Source organism: Typopeltis vanoorti, chromosome 24 (genome assembly GCF_054136105.1).
Source record: "Typopeltis vanoorti isolate ZY-2024b chromosome 24, IOZ_Tvanoo_1.0, whole genome shotgun sequence".
Lineage (NCBI taxonomy): Eukaryota > Metazoa > Arthropoda > Arachnida > Uropygi > Thelyphonidae > Typopeltis > Typopeltis vanoorti.
Genome location: NC_143572.1, coordinates 51,033,025 through 51,054,679, shown reverse-complemented (window position 1 = coordinate 51,054,679; position 21,655 = coordinate 51,033,025). Strand labels below are relative to the sequence as shown.

Genomic DNA, 21,655 nt, shown 5'->3' with positions numbered 1-21,655 from the left:
ATCTATTGCAAAGATTTGGGAGAGTCTTATCCTTCCTGATAAATAGCAAGCAATAACTTCTCTCTTTTTTATTCATGCCATTTTAATTATTCATGTAATATTTGCTATTTTATTGCATATTCTTTATTTTTCAAATTTTATTTTGACTAGTTGTATTTTTGATTTTAATTTTGTAACCACCCATTGTATGGTGGAACTTCATCAATGTTCCATCATACAATCATCATCATGTGGCTCAGATCTGCAAAAAGGAATGATATTCCAATGTTCTGCACCTTGTGATGCATGTGCACTGATGATGACCTGTTAGTTTTTGGCCAAATATTTATTATTATTATTCGTGATACCTTCAAGGAGTCCAAAGACTCATCGTGGGAGGACACCTACTATACAACTGTCTCCACCACTACACCGAACCTCTACTACCAACCATCTCCATCTACTGCCCACCACCACCACCACAACTAGTATTTTTTGTCTCTAAATTGCATGTGTTCTGAAGGGCCGATTTGTCTGTATGCGAGATGAAAAACCTGAGTTTCTGGGAGAAAACACCCTGCTACCACCTGCTTAATTATTTTTAATGTTGCTCATGCTAAATATTTGCAGTAATAAAATTATTAGTATTAATAGGAGGAAGAGGGGTGATATGATAGAGACAAGTTAGTAAAGGGTTGTCATAGGATTAACGTTGAAGAGGTTTTTCATAAAATGGTGGGACATTGGGGGAGAACAAGAGGTCATCCCTGGAAGCAGTATAAGGAGGGTGTGAACAAGGGAGTGAGAAGTAGGTTTTTTGCATGGAGAGTTGTGAATGATTAGAATGCATTATCTGAGAGCATGGTGTCTGCACAGAATTTGAATATGCTTAAGGCATGGCATGATGAGCTGTGTGTGTGTCTGATGAAAGGGACTGCCTAGATGAGTCTGTGACTCCATGGGGTCTTAGGATAATAATAATAATTCTTGTGAATATGTGTTTATAATTATTTAAATTAAGGGGATATTTAATCCCACATTATTTGAGTTTTACATTAGGGTTAATACTAAGAATAGTGATCCTAGCTTTATCCACCTTTACTGCGAGTTGCCCGGTATTGTACTACCCAGGTGTTTGCTTATGCTTGGACTCGCCGAACTTTTATAGCTTACTATATTCAGCATGAAACTCTTTGATTTCTATCTTAGAGTTTTTTATTCAGCTTTGAAATAATGTGGGATTAAATATCCCCTTAATTAAATAATTTTTACATTGCCGAAGTGAAGCCTTTTTTTGGCTCTTTATTTCATTAAGGTGTTTATAATGATTGTTACTGTGTTACAAGTACTATTAAAAACTTAATTAACAAGCATAAAATATACTGGCTTAATCATCAGTTGTTTTTGGCCCATAATTCCTATCAGATCATCATGGTAGGTACACACCATTACACACAAAGGTCATCCAACTGTGCCTTAAACTGATTCCGTGTGTCTACACTCACAACACACTCAGGCAATGAATTCCACTCACTATTCCCCCCCCCCCTTTCCCATTCTATGAAAATTTCTCCCATGTCAACCTGTCAACCCGATAACAACTGCTGACTAGCTTATATGTCTCAATCACATCTCTCTCTCCTCCTCCTATTCATGAGACTTTGCAATTTATATTCTCTCAATCTATCCTTATACCTCACATTCCGAATACCTCTGACCACTTTTGTGACTCTTCTCTGCACCTTTCTAACATATCCTCATTACCATGAAATCCTGGTGAGTGGCCAAATCTACACACAATAATCCCTATGAGGCCTGATCATGATCTTATACAATAGCATCGTAACCTCTTTATTTCTGCATGTCAGGAGTCTCCATATCATCACCATTATCTGATGTGATGTCTTCACAACTTGTGCAACATGGCCCTGAATTTCAGGTCCTTGTCCACCACCATTCCCAGATCTGTCATATCCTCTACCTCCTTTAAAGTTTCTCCATCAAGTGTATATATATATATTGCATTCCATTGTTGCTTACCAGATTTCAAAATCTTAAAATTGAACAATGGTTTCCAAAACCGACTTCTGCAGCACACCACTAGTGACTTTCCTCTTTTGGGATATTGTACTCCCACATACAACTTTCAGATACCTATCTGAGAGCCAGTCACTGATCCAGCTCAGAAGTCTGTTATCCAATCCACCCATTTCAATTTATTTAACAGCTTGTTGTGTAGCAGTCTATCAAAATCTTTTGCAAAATCTAAGTATACACTGTATATGCATCTCCCTTGTCTTAGACATTTGCCACCTCGTATAGTACATAAGTAAGTTAGTAAAACATGATCTCCCTTTAACAAACCCATACTGATAACTGCAGAGAATACTCCATGGCCTATAATTTGTAGCCATAGCCTTATTACCACCTTTATGCAGTGAAACATTTTACCTTCTTTCCACTCCCATTGCACCTGTGCTGTGGTGTAAGACTTATTAAACCAATGATGCTGTAATTCTCTTAAGATGTGTGTGGATATGTCATCAAAGCCTATTGCCTTATTGACATCAAGATTATTTATTTTCTCAAATATCTCTTGCTCACTCACAATTAATCCATTCTCTCCAATTGTTATACCATCTCTTTGATTTAATTTACTATGGATTCCACTCACCTAACACTTAAGCTTAAGTAATTGTCAATATGACTGTTGCTAATAAGCATTAAACTTTAATAATTTTTTTTTTAATATAGGTAGTAATCTGTAGTGGAATTGAAGAGTTGCACAAACACATTGATTCCAGTCAGCTGACTGGTGACTTAGGAGGAACATTAGGTTATAAACATGAGAATTGGATTGAACAAAGGATGGTCTGTATTTTTTGTTGTTCTGTTTTTATATGATATATAAAAATCTACTTCTTTATATTAAAAAGGTTGCATTTAAAATGAATGTAAGTAAATTATATTGTTTTAAAAAACCAGCAAACAAAAGATTTAATAAGCATTTGTAAATAAACACGTCCACATTCTCAAAAAAAAAAAAAAAAAAGTGTGGATATATAAACAGATAAGATGACCCCTAGTTTTTGTGCTGGATGGGCTGAGATGGCAATGGTGAAAATATCATCAACATATCTAAGCCAGACTTTGGGCTTTAGGACTGCTGAATCTAGAGCTTATTGCTTGAAGTTGAAATCTTCCCTTCCTCGTAGAAGTTAGCTATAGAGGGGAAGTTGCAATTTAATCAAAGCAGAAAAATTAGCCCTTAAATCTCTAAGAAATAACCAAGACATCATTATTACCTAGGCAGACAAAGGCAATGCTACTGTCGTTCTTGATCAGACAGCATATTTTAAATAAATTAACCTATTGGTATCTGACCCCCAACATGTACCAATTGGTTAACTACAATCCTACAAACCACATTGAAAGGAAAACATCAGAATTAATCAAGTCATTGATCATGTGGCCAGAGGAAACAATTAAAAAGCTAACCACATTATGCCCATGCTCCCATAATTTATGGCGTGATTTTGACAGCCCCAGTTATCACTTAGCCAACTTCCCCCTCCTACATAAAAAATATGCAATACTTCATCAACAAAATTAAAAGCACCACACTCAGCAATGAAGATTTATTAGTCAGCTTTGACATAACTGCCCTTTTCACTAATGTCCCAATCAATGATACTATTCTTTTTCATATAGAACATATTTCCACCCAATATCGCTGCTCTCTTTGCCCAAGTACTTCACTCGGGATATTTTGCATGGCAAAATAATTTCTTCTTGGAAAAAAGAAATTAGGAGCCTCATAGCTCAGTCAGTATAGACAAAGCCCTTTGATCAGAAAGACCTGGGTTCGATTCCCGTCAGTGACGTGAGGAACTTTTATCTGGTCTCTTTCAACTAAAAGTGAGTTAGCCATCTCATACAGAGGTAGAGGGCTTTTTTCACCTGGAAATTTGGGTTTTTCATCCCCCCGAACAGACAAACTGGCCCCATAAACACACATGGATTACAGTGTCTTAAATACGTCCCAGCCATATGCCAGTCCCGAGTCTGGATAAAATTGGGGAGGGGAGGAGGGGAAGCAATGGTGAACTAATCTGTAAAAATCTCACCAGGAATACTTTGTGGGCAATGTCTACAAAGTCACCTATGTCAGAAACGACTGAAAGGGAAAACCAGTATCAGTAAAAGAAATTATGACCATGGGCTCGTCACTTTCTAACTCATAATTAACTTCTACATGGAAGACTTCAAACAAAGAGCTTCAAATAAAGCCCAAAGTCTGACTCAGATGTGTTGATGATATTTTTGCCATTTTGCCCCATGGCCACAAAACATTAAATACATTCCTAAGCCACCTGAATGAACAACACAAATGTATCAAATTTAGCATAGAGATTGAAAACAGTAACTCTCTTTCTTTTCTAGAGACACTTGTCACACGTCTTCCCTCAGGCTACCTTTCATTTATGGTCTATTTCATGTATGGCAAACCTACACGCACAGGTCAATACATACACAAAACTTCATACTGCGATCTAACACAAATACGAGGGTGATCTGAAAAGTTCTCGGCCTAATAATGAAAAAATGAATTCATAATTTCAAAATTATTTTTATTTTTCAACATAATCTCCCTTAAGACTAATACATTTATTCCAGCGATGCTCCAGCACCATTATCCCATCCCTGTAGTGGTTCTCAGTAAGATCTGCAAAATACCTCTCTACAGCTGTAATCACCTTTTGATTCGAAGAAAAATGCTGACCAGCAAGGAAGAGTTTTAGTTTTTTTGGGAAGAGATAGAAGTCAGAGGGAGCCAAATCTGGGGAACTGGGTGGACGCTCCAACAATTCATAGTGCGATCCCTTAATTTCCATTGCCAAAACACTTTTGTGGGAAGATGCATTGTCCTGATGAAAGATGATTTTTTCTTCTGCAAACTGGGTCTTTTCTCAGGATCATCTAGTCTACTTAAAAGATCGGAAATATATTCCCCGATTATTGTTTTACCCTTTTCAAGATAATTAATAAACGAAATGCCTTTAGCATCCCAAAACACCGATGCCATGATCTTCCTGCTGATGGAACTGATTTTGTCTTCTTTTGCACTGAACAACCTGCTTCTGTCCAATGTTTTGACTGCTGTTTGGATTCTGGTGTGTAATGGTGAATCCAAGTCTCATTCATAATAATAACTCAATGCACAAAATCAGTTTTATTCTTGTTAAAACACTCCAAGCACTTCATGCGAGTGCATTTTTGATCTGCTGTGAGCAAGTGCGGCGTCTTGCGCAAAGCTTTTTTATTTGCAATTCTTCATGCAAAATATATCCTACACATTCTTTTGAAATGCCTATTGTCTCAGCAATTTCACACACTTTGACTCTCCTGTCATCCAATACCATATCGTGCACTTGATCAATGATTTCTGGTGGTGTTACACTTTTTGGGCATCCTTCACATGGATCATCTTCAAGGCTAGTACAGCCACGTTTAAACTCGGCAGCCCATTTCTTAATTGTCGAAAATTGTGAACTGTGTTGTGAACAGGGAACCACAGGTTCCCTGTTCACAACACAGTTGACATTTTCAACAATTCTACCTATTTTCATTGTCTTTGTCTTTTTAATGCTGACCTTCATACATATCTATTATAACAGTTATTCAATTTAGTCAGGGAATCTTGCAAATTTGTAGCGGATTTATTTAGAAGTATAACATCATCCGCATAAAGCAAAGAGCTGACATTAACATCTCCAATTCTGATATCGTGTTTAATACCACTTTCCTTCATAATATGATCCATATAGATAATGAATAACAGAGGGGATAATGTACATCCTTGTCTGACACCAGATTTAACATTAAACCATCTTCCTGTACTTCCTTCAATTCTAACTGCTGACTTACAACTCAAATAAAGACTAAGTATTGCTTGATATAATGCCCCATTGACACCATATAACTGTAGCATATTGAATAGCTTTCAGGGATGGCCTTTTGTTCTATCCTCCCTTCTCCCATTCTATGAAAAATTCTTTCATGTTGACCTGATAACAACCCCTGACCAACTTAGATTTCTCAATTATACCCCCCCCCCCTCCCATACTCCACATTTCAAAGGCCAATTACGACCTTTGTGAATCTTCTCTGGACCCTTTTTTAACCTATTCTTGTCACTGTGGAAACCAGGTGATCAGATATTATTATTATTACCCCAAGACCTCATGGAGTCAAAGACTCATCTGGAAGGTCCTTTCATCACACACACACACACACACACACACACACACACACACACACACACACACACACACACACATCTCATCATACCATGTCTTAAACACACTCAAATTCCTTGCAGACACCACGCTCTCAGGCAAGGCATTCCAATCATTCACAACTCTGTATGAAAAAAACCTGCCTCTCACTCCCCTACTCACACCCTTTTTATACAGTTTCCAGGGATGACCTCTGGTTCTCCCCTGACCTCCCACTATTCTCTGCATAACTTCTCGTTATCTTCTCATTATCCCCCATTGATCCTATAATAACCCCTTACCAACTTGTAGGTCTCTATCATATCTCCCCTCTCCCTCCTGTCCACCAGACTCATGCCCAAAGACCAGACACAATAATATATGTGAGGCTTGATCTAGGCCTAATTCAGTGGAATCATAACCTCTTTATTTCTGCAAGCCAAGATCCTCTGCATCATTGCCATTATCCGATGTGGCAATTTCACAACTTATGCAATGTTGCTCCTGAATTTCAGGTCCTTTTCCACCACCACTACCAGATCTCTCATCTCCTCTATCTCTTTCAAAAGTTTCCCCACTAGGTATATGTTTTGAATCCAACATTGTTTAACAAATTTCATAATGTTAAACTTTGCAACAGTGAACTGATATCTACATTTACTTGCCCATTCATTCACTATTCGAATAGATTATAAGGCCACAACATCTGCTTGACCCACATTGTTCTCCCTAATTTTGTATTATCTGAAAACAGTTGCATATCACCAGTTAAACCTATCCCGATATCATTAATCTACAAGTTGAACAACAATAGCCCCAATATAGAGCCCTGCAGTACAACACTAGTTCGGGCATAATTTGACTCTGCTGCAATTTATAACACTATCCTCTGACCAGATAACCAAATCTGTGCGCAGTAATCCGTATGTTTAGAACTTATTTTACCGTTATTACAACACCAAACCAACTTAATTATAAAAAAGATATTTATTAACTGGCTTATGTTTTGCTGGATTTCAAACCAGCATCTTCAGAGCCCATAACATGTTACAGTTAACACACACCAATATGTAAGTGAAACAGTTCAAATTGTAACAGACAAAAGATCTGATGTCTTAATTTGGCATCCACTAATGTTATCTTAAGATCAACTCCTACATATTACAGCTATGTAGGAGTTGATCTTAAGATAACAGTCTCCCAAATGTTTGTCAAATTAATGCAACCATACTTGTTCAGGTTAGGAGAATGCTTCATAGCCATGGCTTTAAAATTTTACACTTTGCAACATTAAACTGTTAATTCCTGTTACATGTCCATTAACGCAGTCTGTTCAGTTCATCTTGTAATGCTCAACACCTATTCTACTCTTCATAGTTTTCCTAGCTTTGCATCCTCTGCAAACAACTGCATATCACCATTGAAACCTTTTCCAGTGTCATTAATACAAGATGAATAGTAACAGCATCAAAGCAAACCCTTGGGGCATACCACTAGTTATTTTCTCTTCCAGAATATTGTCACATAATGATAGATTGTCACATAATGAATTCCCAGCTCATTATATGGCAATTTATCAGAGTCCTTTGCAAAGTCTACATATATTACTATATATGAATCTTCCTTGTCCAGTGCATTTTGTCACCTTGTTATTTTAAGTAAGATTGCTAAAACATGATCATCCTTGTGGGTGGGGATTCTGTTTACCAAAAACTACTGTTGTCAATGTGATTCTGAATCTTCTTCTTCCTCACTAACCTTTCCAACACTTTAACCACAACTTCAGATGCAGAATTTGAAATATAATTTAAAGCCTTAGTTTTATCTTCCTCATGGGTGGATCAGTTTTGCTCTGTTTCCATTTCTTTAGAAGTTAACCCAGTATAAGACTTGTTAAATAAGCTTGTGAAAGCTGTTAACTCCCTGGAATTCCACAAAACATGTGGCAATATATCAACAATCCCTACAGCCTTATTAACACAAGTTTATTTAATTCCTCGTATACTTGCTCATTCAGTATGAATTATTCCTCTTCCCTTCTCACTGCAACTGCAAGCTCTGCATAATGTCACATACATGAGGATAAAAACTACCTTTATGAATTTTCTCATTTGATATTTCAGCTACATCTTTAACAGTGTTATTCTACAAGTTTCACCAACCAGTATCATCCTTCCATAATTATTCTTTTCTCTACTGGCCATGTATCCAAAGATCTCTGTAAGAATTTATTTTTTTAGCCTCACTAACTAGTTGCTGCTCATAGTGCACTTTTACTACCCTTAATAGGCAAGTCACTTTTCTTGCCTGTTAAAGAAAATGACTTGCTTGTATTCCTCATGCAACTGATTATCACTGCTCATATGCTGCCTCTATAATAACTTCTTCTGGGTTGCATTGCTTAACTTCTTTGAAGATTCATCCATTTTATGCCTACCTTATTTAACCTCCTTATCCTTGGAATACATTCTGACATTGCATCCACCAGATAGTTCTTGAGTGGGGCTCAAGCAGCATTGATCCGCCCCCCCCTTTCCATTCAATTCCCCATTCCTTGATAAGTTAAAGTTGTCTCCTGAGTTATCATCAGCCTTATAGTTCTACATTTCTACATATATACCTTCCTCACAGAAGTCCTCATATGGCTGGCCATCACCCAGGTGATTGCTTCATGTCACTCTCGCTATGTTGAGAGAGAGATTTGACACTGCTGCCATTTATAACAATATCCTCTGACCAGATGATCAGATCCATAATTCTTGATCCTCACATGTCCTTTATCTTCTGTCTAAGGTAGTTGTCTCAAATTTACAAAATTCATTCTCTTTGTCCTTAGATGTCATCTCCTTTTTCCAAACTCTATTGCCATAATTAAAATTGCCCATAACGATCATCCCTTTCTTATTTGCTTATACGTTTCCTTCTCATTGTCCTTCAATCTACTTCATTCTGCTAATAATAATGCTGTATTGTAATAAAATTAATTAAAAAAATATTATTATGCAATCTTTTTTCATTTATTTCATCATTTTTTTTTCATAATCTTTTTTTCATTAATTTCGTTTTTTAGGCAGTTGAAAAATTTGGCATTAACTTGCAGAAGATTGCCTCAGATCTTCGTAACCTGACACAAAGGTTGCAAGAAACAGAATTACCTAATGATGTAATTTCAACTGTTGCATTATTAGAAGCACATGAAGAGGAATACAAAGATTTAAAAGAGGATTTACGTGGTGCTGCAAGGCATGGTGAAACCCTATTAAGTTGCATACGTAGGCCTTCAATTGAAGTAGCATCTTTTCAGCTGTGCCCTGATAAGCTAGACAATGTTACTGCAGTTGAAAGGTAAGTGAATTATAGGATTTTGTAACTTCATTGCTCAGCAATAGTCTGTAATCATTTAAAACCTTAGTTTAATCTTGAAAATCAAATAAAAGGCTAAAATAATCAGAATTGGTTGAAATTATGGGAAGGGAGGACAACTAATGGTATAAGGCCAGTATGTTATTTCTATTAACTCTGGGTATTCTCCAACTATGTATGTATGTTTAGCAAATATAAAATCCCTGCTAACTCTATGTAAGCTAACTCACCTTTATATGAAAAGCCCTCATAAAAATGTTCTTTCATCTTAGGATTCAAATCTAGTCTTTCCAGTCAAATGAGATATTGTTTCATCCTAACAACTATGCTATAAAAGGTACTTTGATCATAAAGAGGTCTCTCTTTTTCATATGTGAACTTTCATATTTGTTATAACAGTGATGTCAGTTATGCATATACCTGAGACTAATATATTCAGTATGTATTAATGATAGTTACATGGCAATTCTGTCCATGTCTGTGATTTCGTAGACTTGATACATGGTAGACATGAGGCTGGTGTCTCAAGAACAACAACAGCAAAAAAAAAAAAAAAAAAAAAAAAAAAAAAATTGGAATCCAAACTAAACATATATTGACTTAAATTAGTGAATTATTGACATCACACACATAGACAGAGTAAACTAATTAAAACTTAAAACTTGAGTTTCACAAGGGAAAAAACATTAATATTTAATAAATCGTTAATGATTTACAGGGTGTTCGGGATAAATTTGACATATTTATAATTAATTATATTTTTCCGTAAGTTACATGTATTAACACACACTTCTCTTCATTTAAAAGTTTGGACCCTTCTTCATTCATATACAAGATGTCAGAAAGGATGGATAGCTGGAACCCACCTGAATCATGGAAGAGAATAACTTGTATCATGATGATTCGTGCCCGCCATCAAAATAAGGATATTACGACTGCTGCCCAATGCTCCCTGAATACAGTAAAAACAATCAGGCATGAACTAGAGACTTGCAATGGTGACTACGAGGATGTAGCAAGAAGAAAGATCCCTAGCAGACGATCTTATTGCGTTCGTACAGCAGAATTCCTCGCAAATCTGCAGGAACAGGTGTTGAAGAACCCTGGCATTGGAATTCGGGCTTTGTTCGTGGAGTTGCTAACTGTAGTCAAGCCCTGGATAACAAGGGTAGCCAATGGTAGGCCGTATGTATGGCAGCAGGATTCGGCCCCTTGCCACACCTCTGGGAAAAGTCAAAAATGGTTGTCTGAAAATTTCTACGACTTCACCAGTCCAAATGTTTGGCCTCCAAACTCCCCAGACCTTAACCCCATGGATTATTTTGTATGGGGCGCAGTTGAAAAAGACACCAATCGCACTTCCAGTAATACAAAAGCCCAGTTAATGGATAAAATTAAAACAGTTTTTGCGGCCCTTCCCAGGGAGACTGTAGCATCAGCTTGTTCGAGGTTCCGAAGCAGAATTGAAGCTGTGATCGATGCTAATGGTGGTTATTTTGAGTAAATCTTGTTGATAGTATTGTAATTAACTCTGCCTGTAATGTTTTTTTGTCAATTCATTAAATTTAATAGATACAAAGAAGATTTTCTTTTTCCTTACGAAACTGTCAAATTTATCCCGAACACCCTGTATATCATTTATTTATTTTTTATTTCATTTATTTAAATCATTTATTATTTATATCATAAATCATTAATGATATGTTAGCAGAAATGTGTGAGGATAAAGGAATGTAGTTTGTTAATGTGTGAAATGAGTTTGAAGGATGAATTTGAACTGCATTTGAATAGTGTTGGTGTGAGTCATTTGGATCTGCTGAAAGGTAGAGAAATGAATCAGAAAATGAATCTGATCAAGTAAGAAGTGATGTGAAAGAAGAGTAGAGTAAGGAAGAAGAGATTGAACTGGTGGTTATGAATGAAGTGATGATCTGCATTTGAATAGTCTTGGTGTGAGTCATTTGGATCTACTGAAAGGTAGAGGAGGAGGAGAGTAAGGAAGAAGAGATTGAAGTGGTGGTTATGAATGAAGTGGGTAGCATGAGTATAGAAAATAAGAGAATAAGTGTGCAAGATAAACAGGGAAATGGGAAGGCTCAGGGTTAAGAGGAGAACACAGCGTGAAAAAGGTTGATGCTCCAAGAGAATGTGAATGCTTGTGTAGACAAAAATGGAAAATAGTTGGATTTGAAGGAGATATTAAGATGAATTAAGAGAAAAAGAAATGGCTCAAGTATACAGAAGTCACAGCTAATAAGTGGTATATTATTATTATTATTACTACCCCAAGACCTCATGGAGTCAAAGACTCATCTGGGAGGTCCTTTTATCACACACACATCTCATCAGGAAGTCTGCGGGCTATAACAAGCCTCTGAAAATTTAAATACTATTTGCAAGTCGGATAAATACAAAAATTGGACAGACTCATTGGTATCGACTAAAGCTTGGAAAATTAGTCGATAGGCCAATGGAATGTTAAAACACTCTATCAAACAGGAAAGCTACAGAAAGAAAGAAAGGAGATGGAAAAATATAAAATTGGGTTAGAGAAGTAAGATGGAATGGTAATAGTAGAATAAATTTTCCCAATGGGAATGTGTTTCTTTATTCGGGAATGCTTAATATAACCGATATACATCAATATGGAGTTGGAATCCTCATGAGCAAAAGATTTAGTCAAACAATGATTGGATGAGAACCAATTTCAGAATGAATAATAACAGTAAATCTTAAAACTAAATTTGAAGACTAAGAATTGCTCAGTGCTATGCCTCAACTGAGAATACATCCTTTGAAGAAAAAGAAAAGTTTTACAGTCTACATGATAAAACTTTGACACATAGTAACAAGAGCGTACTTCTCATAGATGACTTCAACATTAAAGTTGGTACAAATAATGACGTGGTTGGAAAATGTAATGGTTTGGTTGAGAGAAATGTAAATGGTGAACTGTTGGTGGAACTGTGTTGCAAATATAACTTAGGTGGCACAGTCTTCCAGCATAAGAGAATACATAAAGTAACCTGGGTGTCACCAGATGGCACACAGAATCATATAGATCATTTTGATATCAGCCAGAAGGTGCAGGAAAATGTTATTAGATGTCTGAAATAAAAGAATAATTTATATTGGCTCAGATCATCATCTAATAATAGGATCTATGCAGTTATATATTAAAAAAAAAAATCATCAGGGGAAATTATTTAATAGACGGAAATTTGATATTGCTAAATTACAAAATACTGAAGTCTGCAATGAGTTTAAAATAAAGTAAAGAGAAAATATGGATATTAATTTTGGTGGTGGAGAGGAAAGGAATGATGAAAAATGGAAAAAGGTAAAAAAAAAAAAAAAAAAAAGTCCTTAATGATGCAGCAGAACATGTTTTTGGATATACTAAAAGAACAAAGAAGAATGGTTATCAGTGGAAACTTGGAGGTGAAACTTGACAGGTAACAGATTGATTTGAAGGAAAATTGTAGATAGGAAGTTTGTAATGATTTAAATTTTTCATGTAGTACTATCATATCCTATACATCCCTTGAGAGTACATGTCAGGAATTTGATGATGATATGGAGATTAGTGGATGAAAGGAAAAAAATAAAATTGAAATTATGTGCAAGAAATACTCACCAAAAGGAAAATGAACTTAAAGATAAATATAAGATTTTAAATAAAAAAGTTAAGAGAAGTGCTAGGAAAGATAAACAGCAATGATTTGAAGAACTAGCATCGAGGGCACAACAAGCTGTAGATAAGTATAACAGTAGAGAGTTATACAGTATTATAAGATTTTTTTAGAGAATCCATGAAAAAGAATGTCCCAGTGAAAGATCTCAATGGAAAAAATTCTAGTGTCAACAGAAGAACAATTTGAAAGGTGGAAACAACGTTTTAGTCAAAATAGAAGTGATAGAATGCAAACAAAAATCAAAAAAAGGAATAGATGATTTAATAATTGACACCAGCCCACCATCTAAATTGGAGATAAAAAGCTAATAAAGAAATGAAAAATGGGAAAGCAGCAGGACATGATGGTATCCCAGCAGAGGTTTTAAAACCTGACACCACAACATTCACAGATATGATCAACCCATTATTCCAAGATAGCTGGGAAAAAGAGACATTCCCTAGAGATTAGAATACAGGAATATTAGTAAAAATAGCAAAGAAAGGAGAATTAGGAAATTATAATAGTTGGAGAGACAATAAATCTGCTATGTGTCATTAGCAAAATATTCTACAAAATTATTCTTTCAAGAATCTTTAATATTTTAAATGAGGGCATGAGAAGAGAACAGTCTGGTTTTAGGTCATATAGATCATGTATATGTTATTTTTGTGGTATTGATGACAACACAAAATGATAAGAAAATATTTATTAACTTATTTGCTGATATTTCATTGGTATTATATCCAGCATCTTCAGAGCACAAAAACAGTTTGTCACAGTATGTGAAACAACAACAATTTGGTATAACTAGTTTAAAAAACTTGTAATGGGCAACACAAGGAACTTTAAGTCCTAATTAGGTGCTATCTGTGTTGAAAAAAAAAAAAAGATAGAAAACAAATATTTGTTAGATCTTAAAATGACTCCCAGATTTTTGGTGAATTTATACAGTCATACTTGTTGAGGTTTGGAGTATGTTTTAAAGCTTTTGCTGATTCCAGAAACAATCTCTCTCTAACTTATGATGACTTCTGTGTAGACTTTTCTCTTCTTCCAATCGATCTGTGTGGAGTGGTATCCAAGGAATGGTCTGCTAGACCTGACTTGCCATAACGATAGTGCTGGATGTATTTTTTATGTTCACAAGCCAGATGTCAACAGTTCCACATGTTTTAGATATATAGACCACATTAACACCTTAAGAATAATAATTGAACAGTCGGGTGATTTAACGCTTCTTTATATTATTATTATTACCCCAAGACCTCATGGAGTCCAAGACTCATCTGGGAGGTCCCTTTATCACACACATCTCATCATACCGTGTCTTAAACACACTCAAACTCCTTGCAGACACCACACTCTCAGGCAATGCATTCCAATCATTCACAACTCTGCACAAAAAAAACTTGCCTCTCACTCCCCTACTCACACTCTCTTTATACAGTTTCCAGGGATGACCTCTGGTTCTCCCCTGATCTCCCACTATTCTCTGTAGAACTTCTCCACCATTGATCTTATAACAACCCCTTACCAACTTATAGGTCTCTATCATATCTCCCCTCTTCTTCCTGTCCACCAGACTTTGCAAATTACATCTTCTCAATCTTTCCTCATACTCAACATTCCAGAGGTCAGAAACTCTGTCAGTTGCCTTTGGACCTTTTCCAACATCTCTTCATCCTTCTGAAAACCCGGTGAACAAATCTGGGCACAATAGTCCATGTGTGGCCTAATCAAAGCCTTATACAACGGAACAAGAATCTCCCTACTTCTACACGTCAGTGTCCTCCGCATCATTCCCAGAAGCCTTTGTGTTGTCTTCACAATTTTTTCGATGTGTCCCCTAAATTTTAGATCCTTATCCACTATCACCTCCAGATCTCTTATTTCCTCTACCTCGAACAGTATATTCTCACCAAGCATAAATTCTGCATTCCATCTTTGTTTTCCAAATTTTAAAACCTTACATTTTGCAACATTGAACTCGCATTCCCATTTTCATGCCAAAATTACTGTATTATATTTACTGTATGTGGATTATGAAAAAAGCCTTCAATTCCATTGCTAAAGATTGTGTGTGGAATGCATTTCAAAACAAAGGAATGCTACAGAAGATAATAAACCTCATATAGGAAGAATATTACAAATTCCCATGCCAGGTGCTGCATCATGAATGTTTGTCACAGCCCTTTCAAACTGTATCTGGAGTGTGACAAAGATGTCTGCAATCTCCCTTATTATTTATACTGGTGCTAGATCAAGTTCTAGAACAGACAGCAATGAAACATGTCAAAGGAATATCATGGAAAATAAATAAAACTTTGGATGATTTAGACTGTGCAGATGGTGTATGTCTAATTGCTCACAGACATGCAGATATCCAAAAGATACTAACCACATTACAAGAAGAATCACTGAAAATTGGTTTGAAAATAAATACCAACAAAACAAAAGAAATGAGAATCAGCGTAAACAGCAAGGCACCAAGTACAATTGAAAATGGAAAAATCAAAACTGTTTCACATTTTGCATATCTTGGTAGTGTTTTATCTGTAGACCAAGGAGCAACTAGAGATGACATAGGGATTCAAAAGGCAAGAAGTGATATGCTAAACTTGGTAGAGTATGGAAAATGAAAAAATTCACACAGATACAAAATTTTAAATATTTAATGCATGTCCACCGCAAGAGCAATGGACTCTTGGTTTTTTAAGAGGATGATGAGATGGTTTTGGTGGATGTAGGAATCATCATCATCCTCTTAAAAAAAAAAACCAGGAGTCTACAAAATCCATTGCTCTTGCAGGATTTGCTACATAGGACAGACAGGAAGATCTAGAGAAATATGCATGGTGAACACCAAAAAGACGTACAATACAAAAGAGAACAAAAAACGGGTCTTGCTTTCCATACCACTTCCACTGAACACGATGTACTCTGGCAAAAAACAACAATGTCATATATAGAAAACAACAGCTACATAAGAAAATTTAAAGAAGCTGCTAATATGCTGAAAAACCCAATCCAGTGTAATAAAAATCAAGGTTTAATTCTCCAAGCGTGGTCAGCTCTAATAAAAAAAATCTACCTCAATCTGAGCTCGGACTGTATGAACAAGAACACGTGACATCGTCCAGTATTATTGAACGTCAATAACGTTTTATATCTGCATTCTGTTATTTGAGTTTATGAATAGCCAGACGGTTATATTTTTTGTATTTATTAATTTCTCTTGTTTAAATTTTAAGTTATACTATTTACCCTGAAGATGTAAATCCTATGATTTACGAAACTTGTCGGGAACTATTATTTCAATATGTTGTATAACTGAATAATAAAAAATGTGGTATAACTGAATAATAAAAAAACACTGAAATATGTCTTTTGAACCAATTAGCCACAGAAGTCTACGCCTGCAATAAATAAAAACTGACAAAAAATTAAACGTTTTCCAACAGTACTTAATATCTATAAGTCATAAAGATTGGTATGATAGCTTAATCGTGAGTATCGTTAGGCATGTTATGTGCAGTCTCTACATTGTGTAAACTCTGTATGTGATTGCTGGCACAGGAGAGGTCTTTGATGTTATACATTTTTTATTATTGACTTCCAGATGTTGTGAAGGATCATTCCTTAATTTCTATTTAGTGTGCCTTTTGAGCCAGTAAATCAAATTCTGCCATGTTTGTGATTGTGCTACTGCTACTAACTCTTTGGGGAAAGGAATTCTGTGATGCTACCAAGACTGCATCTGCACTACTGTATAGATCTGGTCATGGAATGAAGAAACATCAGAAAGAAAACATACAAAGATTAGTAACATCCATATACATGGTATTTACAGACTGTAGGTTGATCAGCCAACTTCTCCTGAATGATATATGCACGTAAACACAAGAAAAATATTTAATTAATCAAATATTTTGGTCTGGAAATAGCAGACCATCCTCAGTGGTATTACAAGAACAGTTTAAAAAAAAAAAAAATACAAGCTAGAATACTAACAATAGATTGTTAAAATTAGAACACACCGCGTGATGTTATATCACTAAGTATTAAGTATAAAACGGAATATTTTGAAGTAGAGACATGATTGAAAAAAAAAAAAAAATTAATGAGTAATCTTGATTAGACTTTCCCAGATTTTTGATATAGATTTACGGTCGTTACGATTCAGGTTGGACGATGGAGCAAGGCCTCCACGCTTTCCTTGAACAAACGTTCGAGCCTATAACGGGATCTATGTAAGAGGCGAGTCCTGGACCAAAAAATGCTGTGGTCAGTTTCAATCCCGTGTTGAGCCAATCCAGACTTTTCAGGTTTGTTGTGAAGAATGGAGGATTGATGTTCTTGGATTCTTTTTTCAAGAGAACGTCCAGTCTGTCCAAAATAGGAGAGATCACAGTTGCAAGGAATTTGATAAACTCCAGGAAGAGATAAAGTTGAGCGTTTATCTTTAGGAGAAGGAAAATGAGAAGACAATTTATTAATAGGTGAATATGTAGTTGTTAAATCATATTTCTTTAAAATTCTTGCAATAGGTTCTGAAATACCAGAGATATAAGGAATAGGCACTCGACGTATTGAAACCTTGTTGTTTTGTGGAGGATTATAAGAATTGAGAAGATGTTGAGTACTTTTTTTAGAAAAGCCATTGAGTTTCATGTGTTGTTGGATAGTAGAAAGTTCTTTCTGTGGATAATCAAAAGTGGAACAATTAATTTTGGCTCTTCTGATGAGGCATTTTATGATTCCTGTTTTTTGACATGGATGATAGGCTGATTCTTTAAGAATATAACGACCTGTGAACGTTGGTTTCCTGTATACTGTAGTTGTAAGAATATTTGAAGGTGACCGGATGAGGAGAACGTCTAAAAAAGATAACTGGTCGTTTTCTTCTATTTCCATAGTAAACTTTATATGATGATGCAAGGGATTAATACTGTTTAAAAAAGAAGGTAAAGAGTTTTTGCTGTGAGGCCAAATAGTAAAGATGTCATCTATATATCTTACCCAAAAAGATGGTTGAGGGAAAATAGATGAGAATAGGACCTTTTTCTAAATGTTCCAAATAAAAGTTGGCTAAAGCAGGAGAAAGAGGACTTCCCATGGACGTTCCTTCTACTTGGCTGTAAAATTTATTTTGACATACGAAATATCCAGAATGTATTATGAAATCGAATAGTTTTATAATGTCTTGAGGAAAGATGTCAGCAAGTAATTTTAAAGTTTCCTTGAGGGGTACATTGGTATATAAAGATTCTATATCAAAGCTAACCATAAGATCTGTAGGTTGTAATGAGACATTTTTTAATTTTTCTAAGAAATCTGAGGAGTTTTTTAAAAAAAGAATTAGTTGCCAATGTAAGATTTCAATAATTTAGCTACATATTTGGCTATATGGTAAGTAGGAGAATCAATACAATCTACTATTGGACGAAGAGGATAGTCAAATCAATCTTATGGATTTTTGGAAGGCCATAAAATCTAGGAGGTCTTGCAAAATGAGTTTTAAGTCTTTCAATTGTGTCTTTATCTAAACTGATGACTTCATCTAAGAGAGAATTTAATTTCTTTAGTTGTCTGTTGGTTGGATTATAAACTGGTGTCTTCAGTTAAGGCAATTTGAACAAAGCTTCAAAGAGGTATAATACTTAGATTTTTTATCAAAAAGTACAAGTGACCACTGCAGAAAATTTTCTTTTCACTTGGTTACAAAGTAAATTATATTTGTCAATCATGTTTTTTTTTCAATCATGTCTCTACTTCAAAATATTCTGTTTTATACCTCATGATAAGTTGACAGTCAAACTAGAGCAGATGGGGTTGGATATTAGATTAGTGCATTGGATTGGAGACTGGCTATCTGATAGGTATCAACAAGTTGTGTATGGGGTGCAATATCCAGGAAAAGGAAAGTCACTAGTGGAGTGCCTCAGGGATCTGTTTTAGGGCCATTACTATTTAACTTGTATATTAATGATATTGGCGAAGATTTGGATGGAGATATTCAGTTGTTTGCAGATGAGGCAAAGTTGGGACGAACCATAAAGAGTAGTGAAGATGTTGTGGCCTTGCAAGAAGACTTGAATAAATTGAGTGATTGGGCAAGCAAATGGGGATGTGAGTTCAATGTTGCAAAATGTAAGGTTTTAAAATTTGGAAAACAAAGATGGGATGCAGAATTTATGCTTGGTGAGAATATATTGTTGGAAGTAGAGGAAATAAGAGATCTGGGAGTGATAGTGGATAAGGATCTAAAATTTAGGGGACACATCGCCAAAATTGTGAAGACAACACAAAGACTTCTGGGAATGATGAGGAGATCACTGACGTGTAGAAGTAGGGAGATTCTTGTTCCATTGTATAAGGCTTTGATTAGGCCACACATGGACTATTGTGCCCAGATTTGTTCACCTGGTTTTCAGAAGGATGAAGAGATGTTGGAAAGGGTCCAAAGGCGACTGACTAAGGTAGTTTCTGACCTCTGGAATGTCGAGTATGAGGAAAGATTGAAAAGATGTAATTTGCAGAGTCTAGTGGAGAGAAGGAAGAGGGGAAATGTGATAGAGACCTACAAGTTGGTAAGGGGTTGTTATAGGATCAATGGTGGAGAAGTTCTACAGAGAATAGTGGGAGATCAGGGGAGAACCAGAGGTCATCCCTGGAAACTGTATAAAGAGGGTGTGAGTAGGGGAGTGAGAGGCAGGTTTTTTTCGTGCAGAGTGGTGAATGATTGGAATGCCTTGCCTGAGAGTGTGGTGTCTGCAAGGAGTTTGAATGTGTTTAAGACCCGGTATGATGAGATGTGTGTGAGATAAAAGGACCTCCTAGATGAGTCTGACTCCATGAGGTCTTGTTTAATAATAATACTTAGTGATATAACATCACGCAGCTTGTTCCAATTTTAACGATCTGTTGTTAGTATTCTAGCTTGTATTTTTTTAACTGTTCTTGTAATACCACTGAGGATGGTGTGCTATTTCCAGACCGAAATATTTGGTTAATTAAATATCTTTCTTGTGTTTACGTGCATATATCATTCAGTCTTATGTCACAAGTATCCTTAAAACAGCAACTTCTCTTGTATGAGTTCGATGTTTTAAAAAAAAGCCTAGATAATACCAGGACTATTGAAAAAATGTAATCTGCAGAATTTGATACAGAGAGTTGGAGTAATGTTGATATGATTGAAACAAATAAGTTGAGGGGTGCTTATCAGAGAGACACTAGGAAAATTTTCCAATGGTTTTTGCAAGGGGAAGAGAGGGTACAATGGGACCATTCTTGAAAGTTGTGCAAGAGAGTGTGAGTAAGTTTTATGTAGTAGGAATGTTTAGTGCATGATGGTAGTATGATGGATTTTGTCACTTGGAGCAGACCTCTTACAGTGAGTTTCTTGTCTCAGCAGATTTCTGTAATGATAATAATAATAGACATTTTCTACAGTTAAACTATAGATGTCTTTAGAGAAATAGCATGGTGAATTTTCTTTTGATTTATAGGTTACTTGTGCAGCTGGAAGAAACTGAAAGAGGTTTTGATTCTTTCTGGTCCAGCCATAAGAGTCGTTTAAACCAGTGTCTTCAGTTAAGGCAATTTGAACAAAGCTTCAAAGAGGTATAATACTTAGTAGATTTTTTATCAAAAAAGTACAAGTGACCACTGTAGAAAATTTTCTTTTCACTTGGTTACAAAGTAAATTATATTCGTCAAATTATATTCTTGGCAAGTATAATTTACAAATAATCATTGTTCAATGATAAATATATATTGTCATGAAACGAGTCACATTATTAATACCTGAAATTCTCAACCTTTGTTATTTATGAATGCTTATGATTTCAGCAGTTTCTCAGCCTGCGTTTTCTAGTGCTTATTATAAGCACAAGTCTTCTGAATTGGATTGATGCAGTTTATTGACCATGCGCTATTATAGTTTAGGCCTCTTCAGCTATCAGTCTTGAGGAGTAAAGTAGTTATATCCATTTAGTTTCAAATATCAACACAAGATAGCTCCACCTGTGGCCAGAAAAGAATTTAGAAACCTCAAGGTTTCTAAATGCTTTTCTGATTATAGTTTCAAGATTATAGTCTCATATCAGAACATGCAAAACGTTTACCACCTAAAGACATTCAATTCCATAGCTCAAGCAGACTTTGAACCCACAGACTATCAGTATATCATTCACTGTCAATAACTTCTCACTGACACAAAGTCTGTACCAATGATTAATGCTGGTATGAATGATTGTCTGCTCCTGTATCTCATCTGTGACAGCATGTGATGAACTGTGCACTCCAAGATGATGTTCTGACCACCATTGTTGTACTGAGCTCTGATTTGTGGGC

The 21,655-nt window shown here is 35.7% G+C and overlaps 1 protein-coding gene across 2 annotated transcripts in view; it reads left to right on the top strand.

The window, feature by feature from the left end:
- The window catches only part of LOC150093190 (guanine nucleotide exchange factor DBS-like), a 450,940-nt gene that overhangs the window by 189,566 nt on the left and 239,719 nt on the right, over nucleotides 1–21,655 (top strand). For both annotated transcript variants that reach the window (XM_090413275.1, XM_090413276.1), the window contains 3 exons: nucleotides 2,734–2,850; nucleotides 9,328–9,602; nucleotides 20,809–20,923. In XM_090413275.1, the coding sequence (XP_090269401.1) occupies nucleotides 2,734–2,850; nucleotides 9,328–9,602; nucleotides 20,809–20,923 (507 nt within the window). The remainder of the gene's footprint in view (nucleotides 1–2,733; nucleotides 2,851–9,327; nucleotides 9,603–20,808; nucleotides 20,924–21,655) is intronic.